This window comes from Monodelphis domestica, chromosome 4 (assembly GCF_027887165.1).
Source record: "Monodelphis domestica isolate mMonDom1 chromosome 4, mMonDom1.pri, whole genome shotgun sequence".
Taxonomy (NCBI): Eukaryota; Metazoa; Chordata; class Mammalia; order Didelphimorphia; family Didelphidae; genus Monodelphis; species Monodelphis domestica.
In genome coordinates this window covers 412,335,486-412,353,805 of record NC_077230.1, presented here as the reverse complement: position 1 = coordinate 412,353,805, position 18,320 = coordinate 412,335,486, and the positions used below count along the sequence as shown (strand labels likewise).

The window sequence follows — 18,320 nt, the reverse complement described above, 5'->3', positions numbered from 1 at the left end:
TGCTTCCTAGCTATGAGTCACTTCACCCAGTTTGCCTCAGTTTCCTCATCTATAAAATGATCTGGAGAAAGAAATGGCAAACCACTCCAGTATCTGCCAAGAAAACCCAAAATAGGGTTACAAAGAGTAGAGCATGACTAAAAACGACTGGACTTCAATGTGTGGTCTTTCCTTTGGCCCCACTGCACAGAGCTGGGAACAAGATTGCCTTTCCCTAATCCTGTCCACCCTTCACATTCAAGCTAGAGAGCCATCTCCTCTCTGAAGCCTCTCCTCTCCCCTGACCATTCCTCCACTGAAGATGTGTCTATTCTCCAAACCTTTCCTTCAGCCCTTAGTCTATAGCACTGAGACTCAGCCCTGAAGCTCATGTTGTTGCCATATGTTTGTGTATGTTTCTTGTCTTCCCCACTAGAATCTGAGCTGCCTATGGGGCAGGACCATGATCTAGAATTCTTTGTCTCCTCCAAGGCTTCTAACATAATGCTAGACACAAAAGAGCTCTCACACTTATACCCTCATTCGCAATCTGCTTTGCTGTAGTCTCAAAATAACTCTAGTGGTATAAATCATGCAAAGAATCTTGGTAGATGGATTTGGAGTCAAAGGTCTTGAGTTTGAATCCAGTCTTAGCTGTTTACTATTGGTGTGACCCTGGGGAAGACACTTAACCTCTGTCTGCCTCAGTTTCCTCAGCTATAAAATGGAAATAATAATAGCACCTACCTTCCAAGATTGTTTTGAGGATTAAATGAGATAAAATGTTTTTATTCACTTGGATTTGTTCCTGGAACATAGTGGGTACATAATAAACAATGTCTTCCTTCCTCCCATTCTCTGAAATATTGAGAGCCTATAAAATGTTGATTGAATGAATTTTTCCTGGAATGGATAGGATGGAATGGGCTCCTGGGGGTTCTGCTGCCCAAGTTCCTTGCCAACCTTAACCCCTACCAGAGGGAAGCTGGTCATTTCTGTACCCAGCTGGGTCAGACTCAGGATTGAACTCAGTCACGTTTTTCCCCCACAGTTGCCCTCAACTACCAATCAGAGGGAAGGATGCTCCAGCTGAACCGCGCCAAATTCAATGCCAACGGGAACTGTGGCTATGTCCTCAAGCCCCAATGCATGTGTCAAGGTAAGAGAAAGCATCCCTGGGTGGGTCCTGTTTAGGAGATGACTGTAGACTCAAAGGTCCTTCTGGCCATTGAGTCTAACTCCCTTATTTCACAGATGAAAATATGGCACCTTGGGGAAGTAAAAGGATTGCCCAAAGTTTCCTTGGGTAGGAAATGCCAAAGACGAAATTCAAACCCAGGACTTCTGACATCAGGGCCATGCTGCCTCCTGAGAGTTTAAGACCCAATACAATACTGGGCAGTGAGGGGGATGGGAATCATGGAAAAATGGGGAATTAATATCATCTAGAAGGATGAAAAGGGGGAAATTGAGTCACGCTCTAAAAGCAGACATCAGGAAGAAGGTCTCGCTGGGAAAACTCAAACACATCATGAAGGAAGCTGAAAGTAGCCTGTTCTTTGGATATTTGGAATTCAGTTCAACTCTACAGCCCTGATGAAATGCTTTCTGAGGGTCAGGCATTGGAGGTACAAAAACACAAATGAACTATGGCCTGCCTTCATGGAGTCTACATTCTATTGGAGGAGACAGGGCACACACATAGAAAGAGATCTGAGACACTTGAATAAGCTCTGAGCCTGAAAAAAACAAAACCTGGATCTAGTCAGTCACATATTAAGTGCCAGTTGTGTGTTGGGCTAAGCTCTGGGGTTACCGGGCCCTTCGGGAGCCTACAATCTAGTCTAAGTCACTGGGTGATGCCCGTGAAAGAGATCGCTGGCACTCTTGCCCCTGGGGCCATGTTAGTGGGGAAAGCAAGCCAGTGGCAGCACTGGGAGGCTCTCTTCTAGCCTTCTGGTATGAGGAGACTGTCCTGATGGACCCAGGACTGGGCAGATGAAAGAATGGTTGCTCCAAAGACTGTGCTACACCTTAACCTGTCTGTTAACCAAGTCACAGCCTCTGAACGTATTGTCTCTACTCTCATCTTCGCCTGAATCAAGAAAATGACATTAGGCATTTTTTATTCTAAATTCCATTTCTTCCCTCTTTCTACTCCTCCCTCCCTCGTGCTCTGACTTTAAAGCCCCTTTATCTGCTCCCATGGCTGCCACAGATAACAGGCTGGATGACAATATATGAAGGGGATCCTGCGTTCCCATCTGGCTCTCACAAAACCACTCAGCCTGGTCCTCTGTAGTCTGCTAGCTGTCAGCTCCCAGCCTTCTCTGCTAATAGAGTCCTGGGGCTTGTCATTCTTGTTCCCTGGCACCAGGCTAGACTTGGCCTGCTTAACTTCCCTTCGCCAAGATCCCCCATCAGTCCCCTGAGAACAAACTGACCAGAAGAGTGTCCTCAGCCTCCTGGGAGTTTTAGCCCCTCTTTTAGACTGAGCAATGCACCTGAGAGGGTCATGTTCGTGGATGGGCTTGGGACACAGGTTGGTGTTGAGAAAGACCATGGCCAGGGGCATCTCCTCAAGCCAGGGTCTACTCTTCTTGAGGGGATGGGGTACACGACCAGAGAATAACAGGGTATAAAAGACAGGGTAGACAGGCAGGTATAGGTAGAGGCAAAAGGGCTAGACTTGGAATCAAGAGACTTGAGGACAAATTCTGCCTGTTGCACTTGCTGGCCATTTGACTGTAGGAAAATCGTAGCTTTAGAGAGAGAGAGGTCATCTAGTTCAATCCACCCATTGTACAAAAGAGTAAACTGAGTCAGCACATGGCGGTCAAGAAATCATTGACCTAGAAAAGACATCAGAAGTCATATAATCCAACCATTGTTCAGAAGAAGAAACTGAGGCCCATAAGGCCATAGCATAAAACTAGATCTGAAAGGATCATCAATGGCCCTATAGTCCAACCCCTTCATTTTACAAACAAGGAAAATGATGTCCAGATGACTTGCCCAAGGTCACACAGGTAGTCATTATCAAAAACAAAATTTGAACAACACTCTTCTGACTCCAAAGCCAGTGTTTTTTTCTACTGAACCCCACTGCCTCCACTGAAATTCTCTAAGCCCTGGTTTCCCCATTTTTAAATGAGATTAATAATCCCTCTGGCACCCCTCTCACATGGTGCATGGCTGAGCCCCCAGAGTCAGATTGACCCCCCAGATTTACCAAGCCCCAAGTCATGTGGTGTGGTCTCCCAGTGAAGGGCATCCCATCCAGTGGGAAAGAGATCCTTGCTCCCAATTTCCCCATTGGAGTCCCTGACCTAGAGAGAACATTCTGTTTTGTTTCTCTTGGTCCCATCTTCTACTAGGTGTCTTCAATCCCAACTCTGAAGACCCTCTCCCAGGGCAGTTGAAGAAACAGCTGATACTTCGAATTATCAGCGGGCAGCAGCTCCCCAAACCACGGGACTCCATGTTGGGTGACCGAGGAGAGGTAAGTGGGAATGCTGGATAAGGGTGCAGTAGACAAACAGGTCAGGAGGAGATTGACCAAGAGCAGTGTGGGCTAGGGGACAAGCTGAAATGGGAAGCCCTGTGTAATGGGGAGAACCAATATCCTGGGGTCAGAAAGATGAAGGGAGGCATGAATAAATATCTTGAATTGCTGGGGAAAACGACATGGACTGCTTTAGGAGAATATGGGTCCCTCCTCATTGGAAGTCTTCGAGCAGAGTTACAAGACCACTGGATGGGTGTCTTGTAAAGGGGAATGAAATTCTCTTTCCAGAATGAGTTGGATGGGACAGCCTTTGAGGTCCCTTCTAACTCCATGATTCTGTGACGGGGGCTCAAGTCTCTTTCCTATCACTAAGATGCAATGTGACCCTGATGAAGTCCTTTTCCTTCTTTGACTCCCAGTCCCTTTATCTAGAAAATGAGGAGATTTGGGGCTTTATGATCTTCAAGGGCCTTTTCAGACATGATAAAGATGATGGTGGTGATGGTAGTGCTGGTGATTATAACTAACATTTACACAAAACTATTAAGGTTTGCAAAGTACTTTACATAGCTTGCATAGCAGTTTTGGGAGGGTAGAGGCTATGATTAATTCTATTTTACAGGTAAGGAAACTGAGGCAGATAGAGTAAGTGAGTTGCTCAAGATCACACAGCTAAAAAACACCTATAGTTGGATTTGAACTTAAGTCTTTTTGATTCCAGGTCCAGGCCTCTTTCCATTTTACCACCTAGCAGCCCATATGACTTTAAGGCTTGTAATTATGCAGCATAGGGATTTCCTGGAAGATAGGAGGCTCAACTATCTGCCCTCCCATGTTACCTACCACCACCTCATTCTCCTGTTTGCCTTCTAGATCATTGACCCTTTTGTGGAAGTTGAGATCATCGGGTTACCTGTGGACTGTAACAAGGAGCAGACCCGGGTCGTCGATGACAATGGTGGGCATAGCTTCCCTTCACTCTCCATCCTTCCTGTGTCAAAATGTGGGAAGAGGGCCTTCTCCCATATGCTGTAGGAGAGAATTCCCAAAGAAGTAGAAATAAGACCCCAGCCTAACCTTAATAACTCAAAGTTGAAATGGGAGAGAGTGGAGGGAGTGCCTGACATTGACTGCCACCTGCCTCCCTCTTTCTTCCTTCCTTTTCTGGTCATTGTGAGAAATAGAGGGACTCAGAGGGACACTTACTTCCCTTTATATTCTTAGTCTTGAGGCTGTGGGAGAAGGGAGGGAAGGAAGTAACTCCAACGATTCTGGCCAAAGAAAGTCATTCCTCTTGTTGAAATGAGTGGTGATGGGCTTGGGGACTCTTGTAGATTTTTGGCATATGAAAGAGCAAGATTAAAGGGAAAGAAAGAGAATATCTAGTGACCCTGGAAAAGGACGGAGATGGAGATGGAATTTGCTTTCTCCTCTGGACTCAAGTCCATCTTGCCTTTCTCTGACCTCCAGGCTTCAACCCTATGTGGGAAGAGACCCTGGTGTTCACAGTGCACATGCCGGAGATTGCACTGGTTCGGTTCCTGGTCTGGGATCATGACCCCATTGGACGGGACTTCATCGGACAGAGGACGTTGGCTTTCAACAGCATGATGCCAGGTGGGTTCTCTATTCTGAAGTTATTGGCCTATAGCCAATCCCATGAACTCTGGCTAAGGCACTGGCTAGATCCCAGCAATGCAAAGACAAGATGAACAAGGCTCCCTGGCCTCAAGAAGCTTATATTCTAATGGAGGGATACAAGATGTAAGTAGGCAAATAAGGAAAGAGAGTTAGATCACTAACAGCCAAAGACATGCCAATATTCCAGAGAATGGCTCTTGTGGGGATTGCCTTCACCAAAGGTGTCAAACACTTGGGTTCTGAAATTCCTAACAACAGCTCAAACCAGAGTACCTTGTAATGGGAAAATATTTAAATAATCAATAAAATAATATTTAAATAATAAACAAAAGACAATAAAATGTATATAACATCACATTTTAAAGCTCAAGTCAATGCAGGGATCTGCATGTTCAGTCTAGTGACCCCCCCTTTTTATTTGAGTTTGACATCCTTGCCTTCCACCAAGGCAGATCGCAACCTGTCCCTATCTGCCCGCGTCATATTCATCCATGCCCTCCCATAAATTTGTCATGGAAGCTCAGTCAGCATGCTGAGGGACCTACCTTAAGTTCTTCTGACATTTTTGAGAATAAAGGCTTTATCATGGCATCAGGTCTCCCTGGGATCTCAAAGGCTTTGCCAGTGGATGATAAGTTTGGGCAGGTGCTACCACTGAGTATAGTCTGTGTCTACCTTCCAAAGACCAGTCTAGCTCATCAGTGAGAGGCCTGAACTGCAGGGAATAGGGTCCTATTCAGAAGCTGTACTCCAGAAGAATGGAAACTTCATGAGGGCAAGAACCGTTGTATATTTTCTCTTTCAAACCTCAGCACTGTGACAAGGAAATCTTTAAAAGACTGATATATATTAATTTAAGGTCGCCAAGGAATTCAGCTATGTAATTCCTTAATGAAAACTCAAATCAGCAGTCAACCTTTTATGGAGTTTAATTACAAACAGGAGGAAGAAAGGTATTAGAGAGAGAGAGAGAGAGAGAGAGAGAGAGAGAGAGAGAGAGAGAGAGAGAGAGAGAGAGGAGGAGGAGGAAGAGGGAGAGGGAGAAGGAGAGGGAGAGGGAGAGGGAGAGAGAAGGGAATAGGGCTTAAATACCCCCTCTGTTTAGGCTGGGCCAAAAGGCCCAAGCCCTTAGATAGCTGAGGCAAAGAAAAGAGATCAGTCCCTATCACTCACGTGACCAAAATGGAGAAACAGTCTCAGGGGCCTCCACCTCCAGCTTCCTTCAGAGCAAGCTTCTCAGAGCACCACCTCTCAGAGCAAAACCTCTCCAACCCCCCCTAGTCCTCAGACCCTGCTATCTTTAAGGAAACCATCCAAGTTCCCTCCCCTCAGTTCTCACAACTACCAATCACTGTCCATGTCTTCCCTATGCCAATGGTGGCTCTAGCTTAACCCAGGACCGCCCAGAGGTCTGTGGCTTTGCACATGTCTGTTGAAGGTCATATTCTCAAATAATTAAATCTTGATCCTTTTCTGCAGCCCTTCCTAAATCCTGTTACTCTGAGCAGGATGGAGATTGTAAGTTCCAAGACCTGGTTCTGTCATTCCAAGTATCTCTATTGTATCAATTCTAAAATCAATCATGACTCAAAGAACTTCCTGTTCTATGCTTAAGCATAGGTCAAAGCCCTTTCCATTGTTCAGCAAAAGGTTTTTGTCCTAAAGTAATCTTAAGTAGGGAAGAGGAGGAACCTCCCATGCCAATGGGGTTCACATTCTAATAGACTATCAGTAGGAAATTTTTCAAGTATGAAATTTGCCAATGGTGAAATTTCCAACATTTATAAGTCTAAGAAATTTTAAGGTTTACAGCACCTAACACGGTTCTTGGTGTGGAGTGAGGGCTTGTTGTGGCCAGAAAGGCCCCCCCACTTCCCTTGTACATCTATGAATTTTGTTTTAGGTTATCGGCATGTCTACCTGGAAGGGATGGAAGAGGCCTCCATCTTTGTTCATGTAGCTATCAATGACATCTCTGGTAAGGTGAGTACCCTTGGCTACTATGGGGATACCTTTGGAAGATTTTTCTGGTTGGGATTTGGGCTATGACTGACCTAAAGATACCAGTCCTTCTTCCCAGTGATGCAGTCAGGAGGTTGTGGGGAGGGGGACGACCCACAGTGATAAACTCCTGGGCTTCTTTCCTTGAAGGTTTTCAAGTAGGCAGGCCCCTAAGATGAGGGTTTTAACAGCAAACTGTAGCCAATCAGGTCAGTCAATGAGCAAGCATTTTTAAGTACCTACTAAGTGCTGTGCTCACCCCTACAAGGGAAGGCAAAAACAGTCCCTGCCCTCAAGGAGCTCATATTCCAATGGGAAGGACAACATGCAAAGAATTATGGACACCAAAAGTAAAAATGGAAAGCTTCTCTACTTTGCTATGCAAGATGGTGCTGAAATGAGGTCAGCTGGCTAGCTCAAGAACCCAATGAGCTTAAACTCAACAACAAGAGAAAGAGAAACTCCATTTAAAATCACTCTGGACGATATAAAATATTTAGGAATCTAGCTGCCAAGACAAACATAACACAACTACAAAACACTTTTCACACAATTAAAACTGGATCTAAATAATTGGAGAAAGTCATTGCTCCTGGGTAGATGGGCTAATATAATAAAAATGACAATCCTACCCAAATTAATCTGCTTATTCAGTGCCAGACCTATCAAACTCCCAAAAAACTTTTTAGACTATGTGGTGAGAGGGCGAATGTCCAGGGAGACATCCGAGAGATGAGAGTAACAAGAGCATCATCTCTTGCTGGTTTCTCCCGCTCAGATGCTAGACTGTCCTAGAGCCAGGTCAAGAGAGCTTAGGCAGAGAGATCCCACGGGGACTCCCTTTGGGTGAGATCTCTCACCCGGGCCAACTTGTCTTTTCTGGATGGGAAAGGAAAACAAGCTCTAGGAGCAAGAGAGTCAGATCTGGGTTAAGTCCCTGACTCTGGAACAGCAGGCAAGCCCCTTCCTCCCTTCTTGCCTCAGTGTACTGAGACTACATGGCTCTGAGTTCCATCCCAGAGCCAACATTCTATGTTCTAGGGAGGGTCCCTCTGAACTCTTGCATTCTATATCCTAAGATCAGTTAGTCAATCAAGCTTATATTAAGTACCTTCTGTGTACCCAGCACTGGTCCAAGCTAAGTGCTGGTGATCCACAGAAAGGGAAAGACCATGTCTGCCCTCAAGGGTCCTACATGTTAATGGGGAGATACAGTATGGCAATAATGCTGTATTCTCGGTCTATAACAGGTAGGTCCCTCTCTCCTGGCTGTGCTCACAAAGGCCCTTCAGAGCCCCTCAGGTCTCTATCTTAACTCTAAAATCCTGTGCACTAAGGCTTCTCCCAGCTCTGTTGTTCTGTGTTCCAAGGGTCCTGTTGGTTCTGACATTCCAGAATTCTGGAGCCTGATAGCCACACGCAACAGATACAGCATTTGCTTAAATTCTGGTACACCATCGTAACAAGGTCAGGGTGCACAGAGGGCAGCGCTACTCCAGAGACTGTATGGGAAATGTGGGCAGAAGGGGCTCCCGGACCCTGGGGTCCTGGGGGAGGAGAGTAGATGGCAGTTACTCCTCTATAGGGCCCTACTTCTATTGGTGCCCACTTTCCTCCAGTTTATCGGAGCAAGTTATTACTTTACTCACCAGTTCAGGCTTTAGAATGAGTTCTAATGTAGGGTCCTGGGCCCCTGAGGAATGTTCTGTCTCCTACCCCATCCCCAGCCCATCCACTTCTGGAAGGGCTCTCGTTGTGTCTCTCCCTCCCTTCTTCTCCCTTCATTTCTTCCTTTGTTTGCCCATTCATGTTTTCCTGTCTCAGCTCTAGAAGGGAAGGTATATGGTCTGCCTTTGATCATCAGGCCTTGTGGAGAGTGATGCCCCTGGCCTACACTAAGTGTCCTTGGTAGAAGAGTGTGTCATCTCCATCAGATGGCCCGTCCCCTCTAGCCGGGGAGGATGGATGGATGAGGACCAGATCCCTGATCCAACTGAGCACCAAGCCTCAGCACTCCCCCATGGCCTACGAGGCCACAGAGCAGCCCCTGGGAATCAGGGGATTTAAACAGGGGCCAAGTGTGTGCTTGAAGCCTTTTCTCTGGCCCCTTGTACATAGAATTCAGTACCTGATTCTTTCTGAGGTCCAGGGGGCTGAACCAAGTGATCTGATTGATTTATCTGGCCTACTCCTTACACTGGATACAACCAAGGGCTTCAATTTTCCTACCCCATGACCCTGACAGTATCTCTCTCTCTCCCCTTTCCTCTTCCAACTCTTCTTCTTCCTTCCCTCTATCTTCCCTCCCCTTCTACTCCTTTCCCTTAAGGCTTTGATCTTCCCTTCCTTCTGCCTCCTTTCCCCATTCTCCTAATCACGTCCATCCCCTGACCTCACCTATGAAGGTCCCCTGACAGTCCCCTTCTCTCTTCCATCCCTTCTTCTTCCTTCCCTCTCTCTTCCCTTCCCCTCTCCTCCCTTCCCTGAGGGTTTTAATCTTCCCTTCCTCTTCTCTTCCTTCTGCCTCCTTTTCCCATTCTCCTAATCACATCTATCCCCTGACCTCACCTATGGGGGTCCCCTGACAGTCCCCTTCCCTCTTCCATCCCTTCTTCTTCCTTCCCTCTCTTTTCCCTTCCCCTCTCCTCCCTTCCCTGAGGGTTTTGATCTTCCCTTCCTCTTACCTTCCTTCTGCCTCCTTTCCCCATTCTCCTAATCACATCCATCCCCTGACCTCACCTATGGGGGTCCCCTGACAGTCCCCTTCTCTCTTCCCCTTCTTCTTCCTTCCCTCTCTCTTCCCTTCCCCTCTCCTCCCTTCCCTGATGGTTTTAATCTTCCCTTCCTCTTCCCTTCCTTCTGCCTCCTTTTCCCATTCTCCTAATCACATCCATCCCCTGATCTCACCTATTGGGGGGGTCCCCTGACAGCCCCCTTCCCTCTTGCCTTTCCTCATTCCCCTGTTGAGGCTGTGTTGGGGACTGTTTTGATTTGTGGGTCAGAGGAGGGCTTCTGCATCTGGCTGAGTCTTTGCAGCCATGTCCCCGTGACTGGACAGGCACTTCTCCTCCTCCCTGTCCTCCCTGTGTGCCTTATTTCTTAATTCTGTCTAAGGTCCCTTGTTACATTCCTCCAACCTCTCTGCCGCCTTCCCCCCTCCCTGCTCCTGAGCAGCTGCCTGAATTCCCCTGGCTCTCCTTCCCTCCTCAGCTCCTCTCCTAGTATGTATTCCTGTCTCTGTTTGTCCCCTGTCCCCATCCCAGCCTCAGAGAGATGCAGTGAGAGTTGGGGGAAGAGAGAGTGATGGAGGCAAAGCCTCAAATTGCAGATGATTAGAACCAAGGGGCAGTGAATCTCAGATGAGCCAGTGCTCCCTAAAACACAACCATAGCTCCTCTTAGCTTAGGCCCCCCTGATCTGGTCTCCTGGCCTCTGGGGGTGGGGGGAAGGCTTAAGGGTAGATATGAGGTCATCGAGCTCATCAGTCACCAGGGTGACCTCTCTTGCCACCCCATCTCCAGGAGTAATGGCCAGGGCTGATGGGAGGCCCACCTGGATGGCTGAGAGATGCTCACCTAGGATGGGAACAACAGGGCTGAGGCCAATTAGACTATGACTATCAGTGTCATTTGTTTTTTGAGGGACTCAGTATCCATATCCATAAAATGGGGTAGCTAGCCATGATGATCTCTAAAATCCTTTCCTGCTCTAAAGCTTAGGGTCCTCATCCTTTTCTTTCAAACACAGAGCTTGATCCATGGTGTTGGGGCAGAATTATCCCTGCCTCTCTCATTCCTTCTTGCTCATGTCGGCCATGTCTTCTGCCATGTCTTCTGCCCTCCTTCCCTCCCTTTCTCCCTCCCCACCCTGTCCCCACCTGTGGTTTCTCTGTATTGTGGGGCTCTTTCCAGGTGTGCTGACCAACTATCCTTCTCCCCCCAATGTTGTTGCTGTCTGATTTGCCTTTACTCTGTCTGTTTGGTATTACAGTGGGCTTCTCTGCGTCCAAAGTCTACTTTTAGAAGCAGAGAATGGTTAGGAGCCTTGAAGGTACCCCCCGACCTGTCTCAGGAAGGTGTAGTGACCGCCGCCGCCAGCCGACCTGCATGCCTCTCAGACTAGTCACCTCCCTTTCTTCCTCCTCTGCCTCCTCATTGACATTTTTGATTCTTCAACTCATGTGACATGGATTGTAACATTATTCCTTGATATGATGGGGCCATCTGGAGCCGGAAAACCATCCATTTATGAAGCAGGTCCAGGATGGAAGGCCCTGAGGAGTCATCTTTTGCTCTTGTCCTCTCTGGTCATCCCTTCTCATTTTCTGCTTATTCCCCCCTTCTCTTTCTCTCTTGTATCTCCTCTTCTCTCTTTCATCCTTTTGCCTTTCCTTCCCTCTCTCCCTGATAGCTTCCCTTTCTCTTCTATTTTGTTCATACCTTTCTTTTTTCTCTTTCCTCTCTTACTCTTTCTTCTGTATCTCACACTTTCTCTTTTGCCTCTATCATTCTTCCTCTTTTTCTCCTCTCCCTCTGTATTTCTTAGTTTCTCCTTCTCTGATTCCTTTATCCTCTTCTTCCTTACTTTTCCATTTCTCTTTTCTCTTTCTTCTCTCTCCTTTTCTCTTCCTCTCCTCTCTCTCTGCCTCTCTCTCTCTCTCCCTCCCTCTCTCTCTCCTCTTCTCTCTCTTTCCCTCTCTCTCTCCTCCTTCCTTTTCTCTGTCTTCTGTCTCTCCCCCTCTTCTCTCTGTCTCCCTTGTTTCTCTTCTGTCTCCCTGCTCTCTACCTCCCTTTCCTCTCCCTCTCTCATACATATACACTTGTTCTCTTTCTCTCCTTTTCTTTCACAGAAAGAAAAGAAATCTTTCATTCAAATATTCTCCCTGGGTCCCCACAACCCAGGACATTCACCTTGATTGGCTTTTCCATTCAAACCAATGGGTGTAAGCTCCTGGGGCCAGTTTCACAAAGGTCCCTGCACTGACTGCCCTCTGCCTGGGATAGGGGGTGGGGTGGAATATTTCTGCCCAGTTCAAAGCTGACATTCTGGATCTTCTTCTAAATGACGTTCCTGTGACCTTTGACCAAATTTGCAATGGTTTTGGGCTCTTGAATCAGCCAGCTGATTCAAGCATGATGGCTTCTTGACTGTCCCTGATGCCCTCCCTGGGAGCCAGTCCTCCCATGGGCCCTCGACACACACACCCATCCCATCCTGGGGCAGGGGGTGGATTAGGGTTGGAAGTGGGGGTTCGTTAATGTTTTTGTCTGTGATGGGAGTTTGTGTGTGCGTATATGTGTGTGTGCTCTAAACTTTTTCTATCTGAACTTTGCAAGCACTCGCCAAGGATGCTGGTTACTCTCATCTCCCAATAGTAACTCTGGGTACTTGCCAATCTCTCTGGATTGTCTCCAGGCTGATGCCACTTACCAGGTTTTTGGTCCCTCTAATTTGTGTCCAGAGCACCAGCTTTTCTGGGCTGGGAGGCAGTGGGCCCTGGCTTATGGCTCTGGTGAGCCATCCATACCTGGCCCTAAGCCCACCATGCTTGGCAAGGAGAGGAAAGGAGAAATGATGGAGGAAGCTAGAGCCATCAGTGGGAGGTCTGGCACTCTTGGGGATATCCATGGATGAAATCTCATTCCACCACCACCATCAACACACACACACACACACACACAGAGAGAGAGAGAGAGAGAGAGAGAGAGAGAGAGAGAGAGAGAGAGAGAGAGAGAGAGAGAGAGAGAGAGAGAGAGGACAGCTCCCTAATGGTAGCTAGGACTTAGCCAATTAATACTAATACCAAAGGTCAGAGGTGCCGAAGAAGCCATCTGGTGTCACCCCTCTTCCTGGGAAAGGTATCCCTTAAACATTTTCCAAATCTGAGTTCCTCTTTTTGAGAATCCTCACTCTCCTATCTATAAAAAATGGGGATGATGGGGATAGGGAGGTAGAAGAAGGACAGTCCTATGTCCCTTTAGGTCCCTTCTAGTCCCAGACTTCTATGCATTTCTAATATTGGTGGAATCATGCCTTTAGTCCCTGAATTCTAACCCTAGCTTTACCACTTGTCATCTATGTGTGACCTTGGGCAAGTTCCTTCCCATCTCTGGACCTATATCTTCTTCTTTGAAAATTAATGGGGTAAGACCAGATATTTTGATAGGTCCCTTCCAGATTTGATTCCTGTGACCCTAAATAAGCCAAAATTGGACAGACTGGAGCCTGTCAGGTATGGGGGTAGGGGTAGGAAGGGGTATTTGGAGAGCAGAAGGACCTAAAGTAGTCATCTCTCACCTCCTCCATCCTTCTCTGGGGCCTTCCTCCTTGCCAAAAAAATAAATAAATAAATTAAACAAACAAACAAACCAAAAAACCCTCAACAACACAACACAACCTGCTTCACTTAAAATTGAAAAGGCTGGCAAGTACACATGGAATGTTTTTAGGAATGCTGAAGTGCTGTCCAACTATTCAGCGGGTTGTCCATAGCTTTGAACACCCAGCTATAATCTCTCTCTCTCTTCTCTCTCTCCCTCTCTCTGCCTCTCTCTCTCTTCTCTCTCTCTCTGTCTCTGTCTCTCTGTCTGTCTCTGTCTGTCTCTCTTTCTCTGTCTCTCTTTGTCTCTCTCTGTGTCTTGCTCTCTTTCTCTTTGTCTCTCTGTCTCTTCTCTCTCTCTCTTTCTCTCTGTCTGTCTCTGTCTCTCTCTTTGTCTCTGTGTCTTGCTCTCTTTCTCTCTGTCTCTCTCTGTCTGTCTCTCTCTGTGTCTCTCTCTGTCTCTGTCTCTGTGTCTCTGTCTCTGTGTCTCTCTCTGTCTCTGTCTCTCTGTCTCTCTCTGTCTCTGTCTCTCTCTGTCTCTCTGTCTCTCTGTCTCTCTCTCCTCTCTCTCCCTCTCTCTCTCTCTCTCTCTCTCTCTCTCTCTCTCTCTCTCTCTCTCTCTCTCTCTCTCTCTCTCTCTCTCTCTCTGTCTCTGTCTCTCTCTCTCTCTCTCTCTCTCCCACAAGCTCAGCCCCTCTTTGATGAAGCCCCCTAGTACATTGTCTGGGTCCAAGAGGAGCTTGTTGCTTTTCCCCTGTGGATTGGCAGAGGGTCACTGCCCTATGTGGCCCAGCCCATCTCCCCTTTGCCCCCTCTTCGGGCACCCCTGGTTCTGATGAATTTTGGTGACATCAGAAAAATTCAGCCTGTGCTCAGCTCTTGCTGTGACCTCATAGGGCGGGTGGCCTGGGGTGAACATGGAATGAACTGGGTGGGGGGGGATTCCTTTAGAATGGGAATGGTAGAGGCCCCTGGCTGTGGCCTCGGCACAGGGAAGAGTCCTCTGGCTGCCCTCCTGTAGCACCCGGCCCCCTTGCTTTTGCTGCGCCCTCTGCTAGCCATTCATAGAGAAGCTGTCCTTGAGAGATGCTTACCATTCCTAGCATGGGGACGGTGGGGAGTGACGGGGAGTCATCCTTGCATTCCTAGACCGTGGAGCAGGGAATGGGGGGTGCTTGGGTTCGGGTTGAGGGTGTCTAAATGGTTCCCCTGCCTGCCTGTCTTCTCTCCCCAGCTCCAGACTTTGTGGGAGCAGGGGAGGAAGGCAGGGCCAACCCCTGGGCCCTTCCCCATTCTCCCGAGTCTCAGGAGGGTGAGCATTGTGGGACATCTCCGATGCCCTCCAGCTCCCTAAGGGGGGGCTGCTATGGATGGCCCCTCCCACATCCCCCCACGCTCCCCCAAAGTAGATCCAGCTGAGCTGCTGGCCCCTGGCAGGGTTCTGACCGGGGTGCTGCCTCCGGCCCAGCTTGGGGGTTGGAGAATCTTCTTCCTTCTTCCTCCCTCTTCCCCTCTCCGAGTGGGATGGAGGCAGGAGGATGGGGAGGGCCGGGCGGCAGCCGCGTATTATGTGGGGCTCCCTCTCTTGCAGGTCAAACAGGCTTTGGGCTTAAAAGGCCTCTTTCTCAGAAATCCAAAGCAGGCGTCCCTGGACAGTCATGCTGCTGGTCAGTTCCACAACAGACACTCCATTAGCGGCCAGCTCCTGCGGCGCACGGCTAGTGCGCCCACCAAGAGCCAGAAGAAGGGTAAAAAGGGCTTTCCTGAACTCACCATGGACACCAAAGACAACGGCTTGGAGGGGGCCGGGGAGGACACCTCCCAGCCCCGCTTTGACTCAGAGCCCGAGAGTGCAGCCCCCGCCCCCGGAGCCCTTCCCGAGGGGCCAGGCCGAGGGCCCAAAGGTAAGGCCCAGGGTCTCGGGACAGGGAGAAGCCAGAGCCACGCGGCTGAGGGCCCGGCCTTGAGCGAGCCCACCCGGAGGTCAGAGCGGTTCCTGGGCCTGGGCCTGGGCTCCCCAGGTGAGAGGCCCGGCACCCCAGACGGCTCTGGGCCTGCCGGGATGGCAGCCAGTTGCATGAAATGCATGATTGGCTCCTGTGAAGGGCCTGAGGTCGAGGGCCAGTGGAGTGGCTGCCAGCCCTGCCCGGGGCCTGCCGTCAGGGAGGCCCCCCGGCCTGAGCACTGTAGCGGGGGGCTCGCAGGCATCGGGAGGCTGGGCCTCAGACCCTGGGGGATCGGCGAGCAGCCCCGAGCCCGGCCTGCCTCGCTCGCTCCTGGCCCCGGGGAGGGCAGCCACAACAACAGCAACAGCAACAGCAACAGCAGCCACGAAGCTGTCCAAGCCCCGCTGGACAATGGCCAGCCGCTGGCGGCCCTGGGAAGGAGGAGCAGAAACTTGTCTAAATGCCACGGGGCCAAGGGCCCTTCTCAGCCCCGGTGGCCGGGAGGGAAGTGTGGGAGCACTGTGAACCTGGTTACTGCCGTCAGTGGCTCCGTGTCCTCGGACTCCAGCAGCCCAGAGAGCCTCAGGGGTCCTGAGCTTGCCCGAAGGCCCGTGGGCACCCTGCAGAGGGAAATGAATGCTCTGTTTGTTCAAAAATTGGAGGAGATTCGGAGTAAATCCTCTCTAATCTTTACTGGTAAGACTAGATTTTCTTGACCCTTCCTGGTCCCTTCAGAGCACTGCCTTCCCCACCGTGTCTGTCTCCATCGTCCCCCCCCCCCCCTTAGCATGGCCAGTGGTGTAGCCAAGACGCCCCGGGCAGAGCTGCTTTGGGGTTGTGGGGAACCTTTTCCTTTCCAGTGTGTTCCTGTACCCACTTTGGTTTTGGTTTTGCGTAGACTAGGCTCTAGCTCTGCCTCCTGTGAGCCATCCTGTTCTCTACCCACCATGAGGCCATTGTCATCCTTCTGTGGAAACCCACGTGCAGTTGCTTTCATGTCGGATTGACCAACCAGAGCCTGAGGTTGGGGCAGGACTGGCACAGGGCTCCATCCTCAGGGCTTTCCCTTCAGAACGCCATCTCACCGCCCTCCAAGCTCTCTCCTTGGGACCTCCCTTCATGGTCACATCCTCTGCCATCAAGGCTCCATCCTCAGGGCTTTCCCTTCAGAGCGCCATCTCGCCGCCCTCCAAGCTCTCTCCTTGGGACTTCCCTTCATGGTCACATCCTCTGCCATCAAGGCTCCATCCTCAGCACCTCCACTCATTGTTCCATCTGCCTCCCTTCCAAGCTCCCTCCTTGGGACCCTCCCTTCATGGTCACATCCTCCTCCCTTCAAGGCTCCATCCTCAGCACCTCCACTCATTGTTCCATCTCCCCACCCTCCAAGCTCTCTCCTTGGGACCTCCCTTCATGGTCACATCCTCCTCCCTTCAAGGCTCCATCCTCAGAGCTTTCCCTTCAGAGCGCCATCTCCCCACCCTCCAAGCTCTCTCCTTGGGACCTCCCTTCATGGTCACATCCTCTGCCTCCATCCTCAGGATTTTCCCTCCAGAGCTCCATCTCTCTCTCTTCCAAGCTCTCTCCTTGGGACTTCCCTTCATGGTCACATCCTCCTCCCCTCAAAACTCCATCCTTGGGGTCCTCCCTTCAAAGCTCCATTCTCGAGGCCCTCCTTTCAGGGCTATACCCTCAGGATCTTCCCTTCAGGGTGCTATCCTTCCTTCAAGGATCCCTCCTTAAGGTCTTCCTCTGGACTTTCTTTGAAGGGCCAGGCCCCCAGGGAAAGCCGGAATAACTGAAATTCCTAGGAAGCTTTCCTCAGGGCCACTGGGCCACCTCTCTAGGCAGAGGGCTCAGGGAGGAAACAAAGACTGTCCGACTGAAGAGGTTTCATTGAAGGAGAGCAATTCATGGCTCTGCGTGAAATGGCTTGAATGAAGCTCATTTCTCTTGCTCTCTTGGTCCCAGGCTCTGTGACTGGAGCTGCCCATGCCATCCACAAAGTTCTTAGGATTCAAAAGGATATATTTCACATCTAACTGAAAAAAAAAAAGCCTCAAAATATAAGGACATGTTTGCTCTGTATGCATTCTCCTTGCTTTAAATTTACTAGGGAAGAAAAAAAAATTGTCACCTTAGAAAATAGCAGTCTAAGGGCAGCTGGATTGAGAACCCAGTCTAGAGACGGGAGGTCCTGGGTTCAAATGTGACCTCAGACATTTCCCAGCTGTGTGACTCTGGGCATCACTTAACCCAAGTTGCCTAGCCCTTTCTACTCTTCTGCCTTGGAACTACTACTACCTAGTATCCATTCTAACACAGAAGTTAAGGCGGTCTAGTTAACCTCCCACCCAGTGCAGGAATCCCCTCCACCATGCCCCTGCTGTGATGTCTTGGAGTCAAAAGTCCCAGTTCTTCTGTGTCATATTCACTTGTGTAATGTTCTCTCAGAGCCTCGGTTTCCCCATTTGTAAAATGAGGATGACAATACTGCCAATGCCTACCTCATAGTCACACTGAAGAGGATATTTTGTGAATCTTATAGTGCTGGAGAAATGGGACAAATTTGATGGTCAGACTGGTCCACCCTCTCTGGGTAGCTCCCTCCCTCCCTATGAAGCTGTCTTTGTTGAGCTCTGATTATTAGAAATGTCTTTCCTCGATGAACAGAAAATACGCCTCTTTGTCCCTTCTCCCTGGACAGCTAGATGGTACCATAGTATATAGAGCACCAGGGCTGGAGTCAGGAAGTCTCATCTTCCTGAGTTCAAATCTGGCCTCAGACACATAATAACTGTGTGACCCTGGGCAAGTCACTTCACTCTGTTTGCCTCCATTTCCTCATCTGAAAAACAAGCTAGAAAAAGAAACGGCAGACCACTCCAGTATCTCTGCCAACCCCAAAGAGTCCAATAGGATGGAA

The 18,320-nt window shown here is 49.3% G+C and overlaps 1 protein-coding gene across 2 annotated transcripts in view; it reads left to right on the top strand.

The window, feature by feature from the left end:
• The window catches only part of PLCH2 (phospholipase C eta 2), a 124,291-nt gene that overhangs the window by 101,608 nt on the left and 4,363 nt on the right, over window positions 1-18,320 (top strand). For both annotated transcript variants that reach the window (XM_056795979.1, XM_056795978.1), the window contains 6 exons: window positions 1,031-1,138; window positions 3,357-3,481; window positions 4,361-4,445; window positions 4,958-5,104; window positions 7,032-7,111; window positions 15,040-15,352. In XM_056795979.1, the coding sequence (XP_056651957.1) occupies window positions 1,031-1,138; window positions 3,357-3,481; window positions 4,361-4,445; window positions 4,958-5,104; window positions 7,032-7,111; window positions 15,040-15,352 (858 nt within the window). The remainder of the gene's footprint in view (window positions 1-1,030; window positions 1,139-3,356; window positions 3,482-4,360; window positions 4,446-4,957; window positions 5,105-7,031; window positions 7,112-15,039; window positions 15,353-18,320) is intronic.